Genomic DNA, 20317 nt, shown 5'->3' on the forward strand with positions numbered 1-20317 from the left:
CCTATACTGAGATGGGTTTTAATGAAAGAATCAGGTGTTAGCTTTTAAGCCTTTTAAGTGTCATACTTGGACAACCACAAAGTAATAACAGCAATTAGTGACACATCCTTTAGCATTCTGTCTGTCATTATCAAAAATATACTTGCTTGTACCAACAAGGGAAGCAACAAGCTATAAACCATGGCAAGGGTAGGACAAAAAGGCTGATGCTCAATAACCTATTGATGTAACTATACCTGTCAGGTATATATTTTAATTTTGATGATATTCAGAATTGAATGTCAAAATGTTTGGATCAAAATCTTGCTATTTCTTTCTTCATTCCAGGAGTGCATTAATACAAAACCCTCAGCATCTATTACCAGGTTTCAATCATCTTATTTTCAGGAGCAGTGGTTGGTTATACTTAAGTACTGAATTATTTAAACTGATCAAATTGTACCCTTCTGGTCTAAAATGAACCAGAGATTTATCAGTCTGTCCCTTTTTAGCCAAAGTTACTACCAATGCTTGGAATTTAAATTATGGTTTATAATTCCCTAGCTTGAGGGGAAGCAAAGATGGAGGAAGAATGTGGGAGAGGTGAGTGTGGCACACTCACTGATACCAAAACATTGATAGCAAAACACACTGATAGCAAAACATTGCTTTTCTCTGGAAGAACTCTGAATATGTACTCAAAATAACAGATACTAAATTGTTCCATAATGAACATATCCACCCCTCTCCCCACCCACCCATTTAGGAGATTTGCCGAGCAACTGAAATATCCTGATTGCAAAATCTTTTACTTTTAGAATTTTTTTGCAAAGTTTTAACACTGTTTTTGGTATTACTTTCACATCCTTCATTTGAAAGCCAAAATATTCTTGATCACTCTTGTACGACTGGGTAGGTGGCAGGGGAACAGAGACTGTACAACTAGCAGAATTTCTGATCTACTCAAGTGACTTAAATAGTTTTTTTCTTTAAGATACGTTATTGAAGTGTTAAAACAAAACAGCTTGCATCTCATTAACAGAGATGGCATACTGCTTGGAGTAATTTCTTCTTCTGTTTGAAGCCACCTGTCATATAACTCTGAATATACTGAATATTTCTACTTAAATACTATAAATATAAATGTAATTGTAAACATTGTAAATATAAATGTCAATATTTTGTGGCTAATTTATATCTAAGAAAAGTGGCAATGTAGTTAAATGAACAATGATAACTGCTCTGGATGCGGAGGCTAGCTAAGGAGACCAAGGTAATGTAAGAAGTGCCATTCCAGCTGTTTCACATCTGTGATTACTCAGCTAAGAGTTGACTGCCTACAGCAATGCCATTGGTGGCAATGACTTGGTGGATGGGGGCTGAAACTTCAGGAGTACTCAGGTGAGTTACATGGCTCAACTTTATGGACTCTTAAAAGATTTATTTTTTGGTATCAGTGCTTCATAGACTATGACACTTCCTTGAGTGACTTCATTTGGGAAACTGAATGTCGGTACACTAATGTATACAGCCCTTTATGCAGAATGACATTCACCTTAGACTTGAAAATTTATGTAATGTAAATCCAACACACTCCCAGCCAAACAAATAGAAGTCTTATTCTGCAGTGCTGCTTTGAGGAAGGAAACAGGTATTTAAAAGAAATAAACTGTGTAAGACTAAAATACTTCAAACTGTTATTGCATAGTTACATCAAAAAGCTTGGTTAAGGCTGGCTGAGTTTTGTAGTTGAATTTATTGTGTATAGTATTCCAATATCAAATAATCAAAATATCCTCACTCCTGTCTTTGCTATGTGCTAATATAAATTCTGTTGTCTGGGACTAACCAGTTAGAAATACAAGTTTAAATCCATAGATCTATTAAAATAATTAGAATGGTACCTAATCACAGCTGTTTAGGACTACAGAGTTTATATAACAAATATTTATAGTCAATAGTATGTGAAAGTGTATGCATTTTACCCATTTTCCTGAAAACTATGAATTCAGAATAAATATTTTTTGCACATGCTTCAAATGTAGGATGCCTTCCAATATGTAATATTATATTATGATCCACATGTGACTTGAGATCATTCTAATACAAGGAAAATATTTTTCCAGATGTTAAAGCATGCCATGTACTATAAGTTTCATGTTTTTATATAAATCATGATTATGATGCTTCAATTATATACCCCCCAAAAAAAACCTGGCTTGAAAAGTTGGAATTTTTTTCAAGAAGTCTTACAGAGGGTTTTAAGTCACTACATTTTGTGTGTTATATAGTGGTAAAACAGGTATCTACAGAACCTTTGCACTTCAGAGATCTAATACATTTCTAAAAAATAATCTTGGACTAATCTGGGGAGAGGAGTTCTTTCAGATCAATTAAATCAGACTCATACAGCTGTATAGTTTCAGCCTACAGAGCACCCCCGCCCCTTGTACTTTATCAGAGATATAGTGAATAAGATATAATTAATCCTATTCAGGAGGCACTCCTTTTATACTGCCCTCTGCATCCCCTTCCCTTCTCTTTTTTTTTACAAGCATATTCAGCTCCCTCCTCCATATGCTCTGCTACCCTCTACGAGAGACTAACTCTTCATTCTCCCATCATCATAAAGGTCTCACTGATGTATGCAAATTATGACCTTCCTAGCTGCTTTGTAAGATTCCTATCCTTGTATTCATCCTTTAGCCTCCATAGTAACATTATTAGTACAATCAGAACCAGGGAAAGGACAAATCACTTACTGTCTACATTTAGTGGAGTGCAGCCCTTGGATTCATACTGACTTATTTTTTTGATAGTATTTCAGAGATAAAAGCAGTTGTGGAATGTGATACAGCAATGTAAACTTGGTAGGGCATAACCCAACATGTTCAAAACTTGTTGAGCCCCAATATCCAATGTATTTTCAAATTATTAATTAATAAAATGGTATTTTCTACTATGCCAGTGAACTGTAAATAGAATAAAATGTTTTTGATAAAAATATCTTGGCAAGAAATCCCAGTTTCCTAACATAAACAATGTCTTAAAGATGGCACTTGTTCCAAATCTTATGCAAATCTACCAAACCCATGAAAAATATACAGCATCTTTCTCATAATAAATCTGCCCTCTTTAGAATTTAAAGTCAGTTTCAAAGTTGCAATGCAATATTTTGTCAATAATTAAAATTTTTTGAGTGCATTCACAAGAATCCTTTTCAACAGCAACAGTTATTCCCAGTAACTTTCTCCTGAACTTTTAGCCCCATAAGGTTAGCATTCAGGAAGCTCAGCTGCTGTCTAACAAACTTAATTAATCAAAAAGTCATTTCCGAGCTGTAACTATGAGTAAAAGTGCTTCAAGTGTGCTAGCAAGCCTACAAGTTAATCAAAATGCTAATGCAGTACAAATTAAAGTTGTGATTAACATTTCACAGTAGCTGCTTAAGTGAATTGATCACACAAATGGGTTAAGCATTACTCATTTCCTCCAGCCCCAACTGGGAAAAGGTTTGTTATGGGTGGGGGAGGGTTTATACATAAGCAGCACCAAATCATCATTAAACTGTCACCAAGATGCTTCCATACGCCAGTTCACCAATTATCCATACCAAGCAAAAACCCCAACACCACTGCCACAAAGGTATCCCTCCCTTCTCCCACGTATAGACCTATAAACTGCAAACAGGCAGCAAGGAATTGCACCCCAACATGTCCAGGTACTCTCACTACAAAGCTACCCACTGCTGGTTAGGATCTATAAATGAACATTACTGTTCAGTACATGCGCTACAGGTTTTTTGATTATTCTATTGTTTCCACCCTCTTAATGAGGAATGATAGCCATCCAACCATGAAAGCAGCCTGTGTTTAAGTAAAATTGCAAACATGGTGATGTCACTGGAATATTACTGCATACACAAAGAATACATGTAGTAGCTAAAGAGATACGGCCTCTGCTCTTCACTTGCTTCTGAATAATCCTCTGCATTCTCAAGTTAATTTGATTCTCTCCCCTTCCTTTGATAAAGCTACCCATTTATTTATAGTGGCCAAGGCACCCATTAAACAGAACAATTATTTCTTTCCCTGGGCACTTCTGGACAAATCTTACATACACAACTGTAAAACAGGCCATTCCTGTAACTCCCACCACCTTGCAGCCAGTAATCTGCACACCTGCACTAACAGCAGACATCTGGGCTCAAACCACACTTAGGATCTGTAAGAACTTCTCCATTTCATCACAGGCAGGAAAACAAATGATCCAAGGGATATGGCTCCCCAAGTCAATAGTTCAGTGGCTGTTACGAACTGAGGAGGGATGGGGAAAATGGGAAGTCCAGAGCTGAGGGACACTCATTCTTTTAGTCCAGGAACTGCAGCTCGGGCACTTCTGCTGTTTGCAGCTGTGCTGATATGGCCAGAAAGTACCTTTTGTGTGAGAAGCAGTAGATAAAGCTCCCACCATCAGACAGAACAGTCTGCAGTTTAGTAAAGAAAGCATTTCATACGTAAGCTAGCACTTAAAAGACAGCTGAACTGGGCAGCATATTTGTGCAATATTTGATGACTGAACATGTACCACAAAGATGATTCTCATAAGTAGAACTGTAGCAAAAGCTGCTATTTAAATGACTAGAAAAACCTTATTTAACTATTTTAGAATGGGTAAAGTGGTGATATGCACATCATCATCCAGCTAAGGGAAGACTTTTTTCTTTCCTGTCAAAATTAGATTCTCTGGAACATGATGGGGAAAGGCAGGCCATCAGTGATAGCATTACAAGGTCCTTGTTTCAGGGATGTGCATGTTTCCTGTGCAAACTAGTCTTTATTCTGCAGTTTGGAATCTGACTTCGTGTCCATCCTCTCTCAGTGCACAGCTACCCTACTGAGATGAGTTTAACACATCCATAGGTAAACACTTCTCAAAGGTTAAGGATGAGCTCCATGACAGTTCTACTCCTGGCAATATTAAAATATTTTATCAACGATTACACTACAAGTGGAGGCTTGTGGCCAATCCCAATTCAAAGCCAGCAACTGTCACATTATTTCCAAGAAGAGACTGCCCTGCTGAATCTGAGACTGACAATATTACTGCCTCAATTATCCATTTCTATTAATGCAAATATAGGCGACAGAACAGCAGAGTAAGAACTGATCGCTGAATACACAGTCACAAAATATAAGGCTTGACAGAAGAAGTGAAAAAGAGATTAGATTTAGTCTGTTTCACATATTCTTAAATCAGAGATGTGAAAAAAGGTAGGGTATTGTCTTTACAGTAATATATTCTATAAAAATATTAGACAAATAATTAAATTTTTACTCTTTGAAGTTCTTCTGCAAGAAGTGGAGAAGTGTTTGATTTTTGAGCAGCTATCGGAGTGCTCAGCACCATCCTGTCTTCTCAGTAAAAATAATGCAGAGTGATAGGCTTGAAGAGAATATGCAGTCTACTGTAGTTGTATTAAGGGTAACAAAGGCAAATAAAACCTAAATGACCTGGCCAAGGTCACATAGGAAGTCATGGCAGATTTTCTGAGCCATGGGAACCTTCTGTGCTTTATCTATGAGAGCCTGTCACTGATAACAAACTTGTTAGTTTTTGACTTGAGCTTTTCAATGTAGAGCAGGGACATTCCTTCAGTCTAGTCAGTGCCTCAGTGGCCATTCATTACAGAGATGGGTGTGGGAGCAGATAGGCATTCAACTTCCAGAAGGTTACATATTGCTATTCCCTGTATTTCTGCAGTAAAAGGGAAAGAATTCTGTATTTCATCCTTGGTATATAGATACTGTGTCTTGCTATAATGAACTCCATCTGTAGTTAACAAATGCTAACTATAGGAAAACAGTAACAGTATATATTTCTTCCATTTTCTATGTTAACAATTACATTCCTCTATTAAACCAGCACCATAACTCCTCAAATTCTGTTAAATGCTTATGACTTCTATCTTTCATCATGAGTATGAATGAACAGAATTCTAACATTAAACCAAAACTTCTAAGACATCTCAGGAAAATTAATTTAAGAGCGGTTGCATAATTTATTTTATCAGAAGAGAGTAGAATCTTACCTGAAATCCATCAGCTACATTTACCTATCTGATGTTGTTAACACAGTTTTCTGACTGACCATTAACACTACTCAGCCTTAAGCCACTGGCAATGAAAAAGGCCCAGAGGACATTGGAGGAATGGGAGGGAGGACACAGTGGGTGGGATGTGAAAGGAACCATGGGAGAGAAGGTTGATTCAAGTGAAAGACAGCACAGAAAAGTGGAGAAGTTTAACAGTCTGCAATGGAAAGAGGCTTGCTTACGTATCATGGTTAGAGATGGCAAATCTGCTCTGTGGGGCACCTGGGATGGAGGCTTGCTGTATATACTGAGATACAACCTCTTGTAAAAGCTCTTTGAAAGATCTTGCTTTCTTGTAACAGAAAAGCAATGCTGATATGGAAAGTCTGTCATTCGCATACCCGCCAGCAAAAATAACAGTTTATGTTTAGGTCACAATTTGAAGATTAGCTATACAACCTTAACAACTAAAGTACTTTGTAAATAAATAAACAAAAGTTCCGGATAACTCAAACCCCAATTTCTATCTCACTGCTGAATTTTACATTTGGTGGTGCGTGAGCACATCTTCACCCATACAGAGAACATCACCCACTGAATATGTTTATCAATGGATCCTTCTATGGTTCAGTTCCTTTTCTCACAACTAACATCTCTTTTTCCACCTCTGTTGACCCAGAGTTCATCAGCAGGTCAGTGCTAAGGAAAAAGGTAACAACCAGTATTGAAAGTGTAACCCTGTCTATTGCTTAGATTCTGAGAACTTTAACCTCCGTTTGGAAGGCGTGACTAATAAGATGGAACAAACATTCTCCCAAGAGATGTAAACCATGCGCCAACTTCAAAATACAAAAATGCCTGCATGTTTTTCCTTCTTTTTTTTTTTTTTTTAAAGAGGAACTTTTTTTTTTTTTTTTTTAAGATGACTGTATATGTGACATTATGTAGTAGTTAGCTGAAGGCTGGAGTGCCAAGGCACTGTACAGAATGGTATTCTTCTGAACTTCACTTCAGTTTAAAGGAACTATTGAGTATTTTAGGGATTTTTCTTCTGAGTGATTACTGTTTCTGAAATACCTATTATGTAGTAACAGGATTAAAAAAAATACATTTCTTAGCAAAGCATGATAAATATTGAGCAAAATAATTATTGAAAAGAATCTTTATTTTATATCTTTTCCATATATGTAATTACCCCCTAAACACTAATTCCACTAATGTCTACATGAATTTCAAGTTATGTGATTTCTTCGAAACAAAGGTGAATTTTCTTACCCGAGTAAGTGATGTTTTCTCTGTTAATAAGTAAGTGTTACGAATAATAACTGTTCATACATGGAAGCTTTCAGCACCATGATTTTACTGATTTGAAATATTTGGAGTAGAACTGCATTCAAGCACTGCTCGTTGCCAAGGTAAAGACTGCATAGCAATAACATCTGTGACGTTATTTGCTTCTTACTTACCTTTTCTCAATTTTAGTTTTGCTTTGTTTGTTATTAGTATCACAAACTTGCAGTTTTTGCTAGTGTAAGGTTGAGACTCACCCAGATCACTGGACACTGAATTGCTCATGGTATTTTGTCTGTCTAGAGTATGGATTAATAATTTCTCATAGAGTGGGATTTTCCATTTTACATCACCATTTTACAAACTGGTAGGCTTGACACAATGATGTTTGCAGTTACCATATTGCCAGCGGACTCCAAACAAGAGCAAAGCCTCATTTTGATAGTTGACATGTAGATCACTGAGGATATTAAAATTTGAGCAAACAAAAACTGTAGGAAGAAAGAGTTACTGTCCCTATTTCACAGATATTGAACCAAGGAAGATAAAAAGAATAGTTTGTTGAAGGCTACCCCATTTTCAAGAACCTGTGACTGAGTACTTGTCCAGTTTGGCTAAAGAGAATATTATTCCTTTCCAGCAGAATCATAGGGGCTGATGCTCTCTGTGTCATCTAGAGCTCACCCTTCCTGCTGTAACTAACTGCACTTTTCAGGTTTGGCAGCACTCTATTCCAAACTCAAATTGCTGCTTTAAAATTCTTTTGAGGCATGCAGCTGTGCATGTGATCACTTGTTACCAGTACTCTCCATGGTCAGTTTAGTTTCTGTGGGTTGCAACTGCAGTACAACTGCAAAAGTCACAAGCCTCCAGACTGAGTTTAAAATCTGTGTTTTAAAGTGTGCTCTTTGACTCTGTAATAACTGGGAAATATAAGATCTATCTTTTCACAAGCTAGAGAAAAACCTCTATTTTCTCCTGAATCACATTTCAAAACATGTTTTATTTATGCTTAGCAGTGACTACAGCACTTCTGGGTGCTATAAAGGTACCCATGGGAGACAGGTTCTTGGGGGTCAGCATAACAATCTGCAGGGAGCACACCCATGCAGGAATGACTTATATACAACATTGCACGATACAGAGGTAGAAAGCTGTTGCATGTGAAAGAAGTAGTGAGCCCTATGGCAATAGAGGCCTCCAACCAGAGTACCAGTCTTTTTTCGTAAGTTTGTTTACTTCCAGTTCTGTAAAGTGGGCAGCTTTATGGGCATCTAGTTCCTCCCTATACAAAATGGTATCATACTGTGTGGTACCAGTTCTCCACCAGATTGCAAGAAATCTTCAGATTTTTCCATATTCAAAATATCACAACACACTAACAATAAATAGTAAACCAACAAGATTTAAATATTGAATTACTATACCTGACATATTCTAATTGCTTGGTCCAGCACTGTCTTTGTATCAGTTGCATAGTCTGGACAAGGCAGCATGGCATGACTGAAGTGGGCTTGCAGTAGGAGGTGTGTTTTTGTGTGTGAACTGTCAAATGAATGGGGATTGACTTCAATTGGAAGATGTTTTGCCAGTTCACTGTTCATCTGATCTTCATTGTGTCTCACAGGCAGATCTGTGTACTCATCCGCATTCTTTAAAAAAAAAAAAAAGAAAATTAACCATTGTAATTAACTGCACAATAATTATTATTCCTTACTGAGACATTTAAGTTACTAAAGTTAGGTTTCATTGTTAAAATAGCAGCATTTTAGTGTTTAGAAAGCATACTTATTTATCAAAATCATGTGTGTGGGAAAACAATAGCTAGTAAAATATTCACAAAACCTCACACAATTATAGGTTTTAGGTTTTTTTTCACATAGCTGATTTTAACATTAGAGAAGAAAATAAAAGCAGTGATGTAAATACATTAATTGGATGGACTCAGTATTTGAGATGACCTGCTACAGATATCCTACCCTGGTTGGCTCACAAAAACATTGTAAGGCCAACTATAAAGAAGTCAATAAATCACATTTTCAGTTTTCAGCGTTTCTACCTTTCTTTGTATTCACAATGCAGTGGGTTTGAAATAACTCTGGTAAGGTTCTTTTAAAATATATTTTCAATATTTTGAGCTGTCAGTGTCTAAGCAACAGATGATCAGTGATCAAAGCAAAGAACAAAATTTTAAGTAGGTGCTGAAAAGTATCCTCTCTGCTCCAGACTGGGAGTAATACCATTCATGTCAAAATGAAAACTGTCTAAGGACTTTCTCACTGTTGCAAAGAGCTGCTGCACACTAACAGGTAATCTAAATGTAGTTATGAATAGCCACATCCTTGGGGCTGAGAGGAACAAGTATGACTGTTCTAGTAGCCAGAACAGAGATGTCTGTTCTCCTGCTAGGGAAATCCAGTGTCTCTGAAAGAAAAAGAATTCAACAGAAGCATCCTAAGAACTATAATTTAGGCTGAAGAGTCAGTTCTGTGACTTAATTGGTAATTTTTTTTTCTCCACAAAATCATCTTCTGTGTGTATGTGTACATATTATTTAGAATGAGAATGATCTTTCTAAAGTATACAACATACAAGTGAAGTAAGAGTTTTACAATATGTGATATCTTTTCCATCTGTAATTTAAGAGAGTGTATTTCTTTTGTCATAAAATATAAAGCCATTTAGGTAGCCTGAAGGGCAATGTCTTCCGAGCTATGGGCTTAATAGAGACATTAAATTAAATGTTCAGGGTTTTACATTCCTCTTAAACTATAGATTTGGTATTATGCATTTCAGTCTTCAATCTCCAGTCAGACTTCCTGCAAATCCATATTAATGAAATATTCACAACAGTAACCAGTGCAGAGTGAAGTAAAGAAAAATGGCAATTTTAGAACACCTAATAGAACTACCTAATTGACTTGCAAAGTACCATATCCACTCATTAATATCCTAACACATAGAACCTTTTTTGACAATTCCTAAAACCAGTTATACAGCTGTTTTTCACCTACTTGAAAACTGACAGCACAAAATTTTCTATTTTCTTTAATGGCGCAATGAAATGACACCTAAACTGTGATATGAATGTAAAAGGAAAGGCAAGTATTAGACAATTTAAGATTTGGAAAGAAAATCAGAATGTCATTAATTTATTTCATATCTTGACTGCAGATTAGAAGTGAAGACTGACTAAAGACAACTGCTGCTTAATCCTGAATGTCTCTGCTAGATCTCTTGTGAAAACTGTGGTCATTTATTCTCTGAACCTAAGGTCACAATCTTTTTAAGCCCTATAGAAGGCTGCATGTTTGCTTCACTCTTTTTATTTAACTGGCTTCTCCTTCAAAGATATTTTAACGAATATTTACCAAGGAGATTTTTTACTTAGTTTTGCTTTGCAGTTTAAAGTATCAGAAAGAAGGATAAGTCAAGTCACTCCAGACCAATTGGTACTCCTGAAAATGCGTTTTCCCTAATTCTTCCTCAGCACATGTTTTATTTACCTCCAAAACACTCCTCTTATTTTAAACAACTTGCCTACTTAATTTCCTGTTTGTGATCATTGACTGTAAGTAAGTGAGGTTCATTTTCTTATCTGCATCATGTAGGTAATTAAAGGAAATTGAGAATGGGTAGTGAAGCTTTTATACAACTGAGAATGAAGCTGAATGGAGGGCACCGAGGTCAGCAGAGTCCATTATATTTTTATGTGAGAGGCCAGTATGTCTGCCCTGTCCTTGTTTGCTTAGTGTAGGCTGGACAGACTACTAACTGCAAATCTGTTTCTCTGATTTGCCCAGCTGTCCTTGAATAAAGACATCTTCCATTGCAAAATGTTAAATGACAGTGATTGACAACTCTGTGATGAACTCTGCTTGTAACCCCCTGCTACTGTTTTCAGGTTGCACAAGAAAAGACAGAATAAAGAAACATCCTTTGTAATCACCTCAAATGGGCCCTGCTGTTCCCTCAATATTTCTTCATTTTAGTTTTACTTTTCAATGTGAATCTCAATCTGTTCTGCAAAGGCTATAGCTTCAACTATTCCACACAATATAAAATATATATTATTTTAGTACATTGTATCTGAATACTGTTGTTCCCTGGGTGAGGAAACAGATTTAAATTACGTATCAATCATTAATCTTTATTCTGAAGTCAAGAAACTTAATACAAACTTTAATTGTTAAACCACAAAGCACTGCTGTGCATTTTCCACTTTCCATTTTTCCTCTGTTAAATCAGGAATATGGCAGCCCATGTGCATATAATACGCTTACAAGCACCTGCACAGTTAAGCATAACTTGGAGTATACCAGGAGATAACTAGGAATTTTAGTTATGGGTTCTGCAATCATGCATTTGGTAGTCATGTCACATCTCTCTTTTCTATAGGTCTGTGATGGACTTTCCCAGTAATGTCTTCTTTTGGGCATTAGAGACTGCTGCATCATTTCAAGGCTGTAAAAGTCCTCTCAGACCTACATTTCAACCTGTATGCGATGCAGGGTCATACAGGAGACGGTAACCTGCTTTGCCAGTGAGAAATGTCACAAAGAGACCTGCATAAACTTGATAGTTACATTTTACAAGGCCAAAGGGCTATTCTGATAATTGAATTCTGTTTCTTCCATAACACCAGCCAGAGAATCATCTTAGAGTCTGGTCTGCAACATCATGTTCCAGATATGCAGGTTATCATCACCCTTTATTTAAACTGTTAGAACTGTTCTAAAAGCAGACAACTCATCCCATTTTAAAATATATCCTTTGCAGTTTTCTGGTACTTATGAGGCATTTGAGGAGTCAGACAGAACTAAAATTTAAATGAGGCATCCAACATGGTGAGTACTATGCTCTGCAGTGTCCATAGGGTTAATAAAAATAAAATCAGATTTTCTTTCTACCCACAAAATGTGTAAGTTTGGCTGAAATTACTGATTTATAGTGAGAGCTGAACTATAAACTTACACCACAATGTAAGCCTTTTGAGATATTTTAAAACTCGAGTAATTACATCTTGCCATCTGTCTACAAGAGAGAAGAGGGAACTTGTGGACCATAGAGAGAAATGGAATCAAGGTGAGCAACTAAAGTAAACTTGAATATTTTAAGTTAAGTTCAGTCATGGGAACAGTAAAACTTACAAAGTTAATGAGTTCTAGACTTTAAAGAGCAGTTGATTAATTTGTAACAATGAGGGTCTAAAACAAACCAAAAATAGTTTCGTACATTCCAGAGTTGAACCAGTAGTCTTTTCTTTAGCAATGCTGTTATAGAAACTGCCTTAGAACTGTCTGCCTGCCTGCACATTCCTTTTCTTTACATAGATACAGTGAACCCAAACACACCATATTTTCAACTTAACTTGCAACACGTTTTGCTCTCTTTCAAGTTTCTGAGGTAGAAAAAAACAAGGGAAAAGCATGCCTAGAAAATTTGATACCAAAATCAACAGTTGTTAAGCTAAAGTATTAAGAAGTCTTGCAGTAAACTAGTACTAAAAGTAACTACCAGAATAATAAAAAAGGAGATAAGATGAGGATCATTTTTAGCTAGTACAGTAATCACCTCCTCTTCACCTGAACCTTGGTTTAAATTAGAACTTCTGGTAGTCTGAATACATACTGAAGGACTGCAAAAATCATTCATTTGTGCATAGAATGAAAATAAAGAATGAGCTGCAATAAATAAATGTGTTTTTTTTTTTTTTTTCAGTTGTTCTGCAATTAACACTAATAATATGTCATGAAGTACATTTTAGTTCTCTGCTATCAGAAGTTCAAACTTACACCAATATGCAATTTATTTTTCCAAGTGAAAACAGCATATTTTGATCTTTAAGTAACTGGATAGGCAAATATAAGCTCAGCAATAATATTATTATATAATTGGCTTTTGTCTTTTGTTCCACTGTACAAAGCACTACAGAGTATTCTAGTGCAACATCCTGACCTGTCACTTCCACTCAGTGCTAAAGTGTATAGGAAGTAGCTGGACTCCAGTCTTTAAGGTAATCTGTAACTGTCCTCACTTGGGTGATACCTATGGGACCCCCTTAGTAGGGCACAGAGAAAAGTAGCATGGTCAAAACAGAGAAATAACAAGCACTGATTGTGAGTAGCTAGGTAACTGGATAATAAGGTCTTGTAATAGATTCACAAATTCTAAATTTTTCTTTGATGATACTTCAACTTCTGTACTTAAAAACATTCGAAATTATTTCTGGTTTTTATATATAAATAAATATATCTCCATTCATGTGCTCATAAAAGTCTCATTTGACCCTGTTAACTCTATTATTAGGGAACTAAAAAAGTTGCTTAATTGAAGTTCCCAAGTTAATCTTTCTTTGCCCATGGTCTTCCCAAGAAGCCCATATTATGTGACACAATAATGACACAAGTATATATTATGAAAATTATTTAAATTAACCAACATATTTATACTATACTATATTGTCAGATTTTCAAGTGTGAGTTTGACTTATAAGAAAAGACATTAAATTTACACAGATGTATCCTGGTAGGCAGCTGGAACACAAACAAATTTATATTCAGAAAATGAATAAATTAGAAAACATGTGCATTTTTTAAAAAAAGGTAAAAAGGCCAAACTGACCACATACTTAAAAAGTGTATTTCAGCTCATACCAGAAAGTAAAGTAGATCAAAAAAAATGGAATGGAGGAGTACTTGCTGGATTAATGCTTGAAAATTGTATCTGTGTGAGTGATTCCATTATAAACTCCTACTTTAAGGAGTTTATTGGTAGCCTATAAATGTATATGCTTTGGTCTCAGTTTTATGGAACATAATTCAAACTTTCAAAGTTTAAAATGTCTGGGTGTTTTTTTACTCTTAGATATAAAAGGTCTAGGAAAATATCCCAGTTAAAGACAGTTATAAACATAAATTACTAGTTACAAGTTTTAGGAACAAACGTGATCCATGTTTTCAAGATTCATATAAAGAAAAAAAAAGTAATTTCTACTAGTTTATTGAAGCTGCTACATAACACAGGGATATTTAGATGGGAAGCCCACTTTTAGACAGCACTCACACAAAGAGTTTCCTCACTCTGTTTCACACATGTAAAAATATACTTTTAAGACAATCTTTGCAGAAGTGACATTCCAGATTTTTAGGGCAGCCTGTCAGGCTCTGCTAAGCAATAGAGCAGGCTGAAGTTCTGCAGAGAATCTGAAGAGTGGCTAACATGATGCAAAAAAGTAAACAAAAATTATCAGGCAATACTGGAATATATTTACTACGTGATACTGTAATTCATCAGAGACCATTTCTAAGTAAGCTTCTTGCCTGCATACACCATATAACATCTTTCCCTGTCAACTGCATGTGTATGTGTCAGTGCAATCAAATGGCATCCAGCATGTTAGAGCCAACCCTGCAGTTCCTTTCCCATGGGGCTTTCCCATCCCTTCCTTCTGAGGTCAGAGGCTGGCAGGGAGGAGAGGCAGAAAGCAAAGCCCTCTTCCAGCCCCTGCACCACAGGGCACAGAGGAGCCCTGAGCCACGGCCCCTGGGCCACAGCTGGCCCTGGCTGTGGAAAGGGGACTCGCTCTCTGGCACCGGTGCCTCCCACTGCGGACTCTGCCTGCCCTCACTCTCCACTCCGGCTTGGGAACGGGAAAATGATCTTGCCAGTTCTCTGGTACTCTGTTGGAGTACTCTCTCTGATTTTGGAAAAGTGACAGGAGGAAAACAGATATGCGTAGGATTGAGAGCAACATCCAAGGGATAAGGGCTGCTCAGTATCTTTTTGAAACAATTTTTTTATTTATTATGTAATTAGTGGTTAATGCATTTTTACAGATAAAAGATGTGTCAAAAAAAAAAAAAAAAAAAAAAAAAAAAGAATCCAAATTGTAAAGTTAACCCAATTACCTAGGTAGGAGCAAAATAGTAAGGTTGGGCTACCCTGGGCTCTGTCTCTAAATTTAAGACTTAACCAGAGTTGGCACTGGAAATTTCCAGTTGAGCATGAGAAGGTGAAGAGATAAAGTTGTAAAACTCATCAACATGCAACTACGTAAATCTATTACTTAAAAAAATTAATTTATAACTATCTTTCAGGATTAAAATGGGCACATTTTCAGTAATGGGAACAACAAACGTAGTTTATAAGCACGTAAAAGTTCTCATAATTATAACAAAGTTCTCATGTTAGTGATCAGAGAAATCATACATCATTGTATTCTCAGACTTCTTACTTTAAACAGACAAGTGTTTGATTTTTGCTTTTAAATAGCTGCATATGATAAACACCACAAATTTCACTCACAGACATCATAAAAAGTACAAGCTAGGGTAATGAAACAGTTGAGTGATCACTTAAAAACACCCTGAAGGGTTTAGATTTCACAAGTTCACCTCTTACTTAAAACATCCAAACTACAAACTACTGATGACATTCCTGATGGCCAGAGGTCAGGAGTCTGAAAGACCTTTGCCACTGCGCACAGAGCAATAGGAGGTCAGCAATATTAGCTACCAGTAGCAGAGAGTGATCTGGCAAATCTGGGAACTTCTGAAGTACAAAGTTAAATTACAGACCTCTGCTTCAGTATGGAGTTGCTAAAAGAAAATGCAAGCATGTAGCACATGTGGGAGGGAGGATTATATAAAATAACAATAATTTGACATGGGAAAAAAGTTCTTAGGACTTCTATACTAACATGAAAGTTGGTTTCCCTTTTTTTTTTTCTAAAGTTTCCTAAGCATATCAGAGAAGCTAGGTTTCAGTGTACAGGAAGATACAGTAATAGATAACACAATCACTGCAATTGGTTTACCAAATGGTAAAAAACATAGAAACATTCTGTTTCAGATTTTCCTTTTTAAGTTGCATACTTTACTAAAACATATTAAAAGGAGGTATGAATTAATGATTTTAAGTCTTAAGTGTCACAACCCATATTTCATAACATTTAAGATCACAATCATAATTCAGTGCTACTTTTTGGCCAGTCCTAATAAAAAACCTGTACAACTTTCACAGAGGTGGCTTTAGTTCACTCTTGGGTTTTTAAGTTAAATTATTGATTGTAAGTAAGCCTGTAACACTTGCACAGTTTAAAGAAAAGAAATCCAAAAGAAGACTAAAGTAGGACAAAAATAAGAGCAAACATCTGAAACTGGTATTGCATGCACATTATTCACCTAGAAAAAGTTACTTTGACCATAGCAAATAAATATAAATGGAATGGTATAAATTGCATTTATAAAGAGAATTATAGTGATGTGTGAGAATTACTACATTTTATCACTGGTAATGGTATACTTGTGATTTTCGCCTCTCCAAGATACCTGACTTTTCCTATCACTTTTCATGAGAACTCTTTGAACCTGCACATTCTGAATGCATTATCATCACCCCATTTTTAAGAATCTTAATACCTAGATGGGGCAGTGACCAACAACTTTCTTCCCCAGTAATCTCAAGTCACATTATAGGAAAGATTTAAAACCAACTGGTTTTGGCTGTACCAAAACTAACTGTATTGCACTAATACAGAAGAGCTTTTCAGTGCATGAACTCAGTAATGTGCTAACACAAAACTGGGAAAATTTCTCTGAGTATACATTCAAAAGTCTGATTGTCATGAGAAATCTACATCAGTTCCATTTGGACGTTTGTCCACATTTTGAAGCTGAGCTTGGCTGAATCAGCTGGCTCAACTACTGATTGAGATGATGACAGCAATAAAAATTGTAATAGCAAATCTTGGCACACAGCTTTCCCTGGGAAAACGATCAGTCATTTTCCATCTTTGGCTTTGATCCTCCATTGGGATCTTCCAGTGCAGAGCCCAGATCCAGGGAAAAAGTTAATAGATCTCTGCATTAAGTTAATGCTACCCTGCATGGAGACTGGAGTAAGCACTACTAATTCTTTATGTGAAATGGGGCCCATATATACTGTATATGTTAATGGCAAGCTGTAAAAGCTCTGAGTGTTGAAAACCGAATTTCAGATCTGCTGACCTGTGGCAGCTCCCCTAGTGGGAAGCCACAAATGCACACTGCTGCATTTTTGTACTGGATTAAATTCTGCATCTAGACTACTATGTGACCAGAGACAAAAGGGAATAAAAAGTTCACAGGCGTGAATACCTGTCATCATGTGGTGAAATAACTAGCAGCCTCTGTTCAAGAGAGGCTCAAGCCCAGAATAATAGAAGAACAATATGAACTGGCAGAAATATATGGGAAACTTGGAAGGTGCCTACACGCACAATGTCTTTTCAGCAAGCCAATGCTACTGGTCTCACTCTGAGCACTTTTAAATGAAAATAGTTTAAAATAATAATAAAAAAACAGAACTGTAAGAGGAAGTGACAGCTGCTACAAGTAAATTTCAGTAAGGGTAGTTCCCTGCTGATAAAAACTGACACATCTCCCCTCATGTCTACGTAACTATGTGGATTAACATTGCTTGAAAATCTAACCCGATGTTTCAAAGAACTCAAGAGCTACAAGATAATGCTGAGATGGAAGATCCTGATAATTACAAGGGTGGGGAAGAGGCATAATCACTGTGGAAACCAAAAAGTCAGTAAAAAGTCTGTTAAACAAATAGTTAATCTGTCAGTATTTTGGTATGCTTGAATTGAAGAAGTTCTGTCAATACTTCTGTCATGAATGACCAGAGGTCTGATACAGTGATACAGATACATAGCAAAAATGCCCTTGTACCACACTTGATGATATCAAACCAGGCTATTACCTGAATAGGACATACCCTACATTACTAGGGCAGATCTAACCCTTTTTGGATGGCAAGTGTTAATTTTTCTTGGTGATGTTCATTGCACACAAATTTGTGAGAATACTGTAAACTCAGTGTTCCTACACAGTTTTATACCATGTCTTTTTCTACCTATAAAAGCATTCATCTAAAGTACACTGTAAGCGCTGTATTAAAAAACCAAAATTAAAATGGAAAGATAACTGATGATTAAGAGAGTTGCAGATATTTTGCCTCTTATGTAAAGTTTTAAGAACTTCTTTTAACAGACAAAGAAAACAGAGATTTTCAGTACCAGATGTCTAGGAAGATCCCATTTGGATTTGAGCTACTTAAATTTGCAATCATGTATTTATACATCTAACAGAGCTTCTGTTTCCCCTAGAATCTGAAAATTAACTAGCTTTGTAGCATCTTCCTTGATCTGCCACCCGTGCCCTGAGGATTAGAGACTCCACCTGAGCTTGTTTTACAAGCATAACAGAAAAAATTAATCTCTGCTGGCAGCGATCCCACTGGGATACTGATGAATAATGATATCCCTCTCTTGCTGCCCTCTCAGTCCACTAGAAAAGCCACTCTAACCCAGCAACGTGGAAACCGCTGAAACCATTCCAGCTGTGGATTAGCAGGCAGTCAAGCATCCATCTGTTCTGTGTGAATCAAGAGACAGCAAACACGCATTCTTATAGCTAAAGAAGTATTAAAAATTAGCATCTTATATGACTGCATATAATAAATATTAAGACAATCATAAAAAAAAAATCTATTATTTACACCTCATGTTCACATTTGCTTGCTGCCTTAAGTAAATGATAAAATAGTTGGAATTCATCTCATTAACCTACAGAATATTGTGCATTCAATTATCTAATGTTTAAGATAAAATTTCTTAATATTGTATGCATCAGTTGTACCTAGAAATATTTTGTAAGTAGACATGCATACACACACTAAATAAATATAAGCAAACATAGTACCATGCCTTCACCTTGACAGGAGAAGGATTTGAGACCTGTTGTGAGAGGGATTTTAGTCCCCTTCTCACCCTCTGAGGTGAGAGGAATAGACTTGATATATTTCATCTTTCCGAAAACTAGCAGTTTGAATAATCTCTCCTGGCTTGCTAGTCTTTTCCACTGGAAGACAGAAAGGAAAGGCAGTGAGAAGTAGGCATGTGGGCAACCCAATCGAATTGGTGATGTCTGATTTGACTCTTCCACAGATATATGAAGATCTACTATAAATTAAGGAAAGTTGTATTTGAGCATCATCCCACATAAAACTACTTAGAAAAGTGCATAATTTGACAGTTTCTACATACAACAATTCCAGTATTTTGCCAGATGCCTGGCCCACATTCATTAAGCTGCAGAGGTGAAGAAAATTTGCAACTGTTTGTTCTCTAAACGCAAGCTTACTATGCTATACCAAATTTACAAATATATATATATATATATATATATATATATAAACTTTTTCAAAAGCTGAGAAAAGTTTTGGCCTTTTGGTAACAAAAATCACTCTGTAATTTCTTTTAACATTATAGGTAGCATGAGCTACCTATGTAACTGTGAAATAAAGCACCTTGTAAATACTAGGCAAATAATAGGAGAGGATAATTTATTAAAAGATAATCGGTGATAATACACAAAATCAACATTGAAAATAAAATTCAACCTTCTGAAGCTAGCCAGGTTCCATCAGGAAAAAAAAAGAAAAAGAAAAGAATGAGACAAAGAAAGAATCTAAATGTAAATAGGAAAATACAAGTGTCAGATACTTCATTAAGGACTGATCAGTAATCCTCTTATGTCCTTTTTTTTTTTTTTTAAAACTGCTATGCTAAAGGAACAATATATGCTGGACACCAATCTTGTATGATGCAATTATTTCAGCCAAACCAATCCTTACCCTAAAATTTGTGTTCCAATCAGAGAACAAGCTACAAAATGCCATCTTCTTTCTTAGCAGTTTTGTCTGAGCAGTAACTTCTTTGCTGACAGAGAAAAACATTTGTGTGCCTTTAAAACAGCAGTCAGTAAGGCTGAGTTGGTGTCACCAAGTGAACTGAATTGTGAAAACAAATTAATCAGCAATATAACTGTAACTGCTATAATTTAGAGTACAATAGGATAATTCTATAAAAAGTAAAGGCAATAACTAGAAATCAGTGAAGAC

The 20317-nt window shown here is 36.1% G+C and overlaps 1 protein-coding gene across 1 annotated transcript in view; it reads right to left on the bottom strand.

Annotated features, from left to right (window-relative positions):
- ASCC3 (activating signal cointegrator 1 complex subunit 3) overlaps window positions 1-20317 on the bottom strand; it is a 287285-nt gene that overhangs the window by 13286 nt on the left and 253682 nt on the right. The window contains exon 37 of the mRNA XM_074896093.1: window positions 8791-9015. Coding sequence (XP_074752194.1) covers window positions 8791-9015 — 225 coding nt within the window. The remainder of the gene's footprint in view (window positions 1-8790; window positions 9016-20317) is intronic.

The sequence above is a fragment of the Athene noctua genome, chromosome 1 (genome assembly GCF_965140245.1).
Source record: "Athene noctua chromosome 1, bAthNoc1.hap1.1, whole genome shotgun sequence".
Classification (NCBI taxonomy): Eukaryota; Metazoa; Chordata; class Aves; order Strigiformes; family Strigidae; genus Athene; species Athene noctua.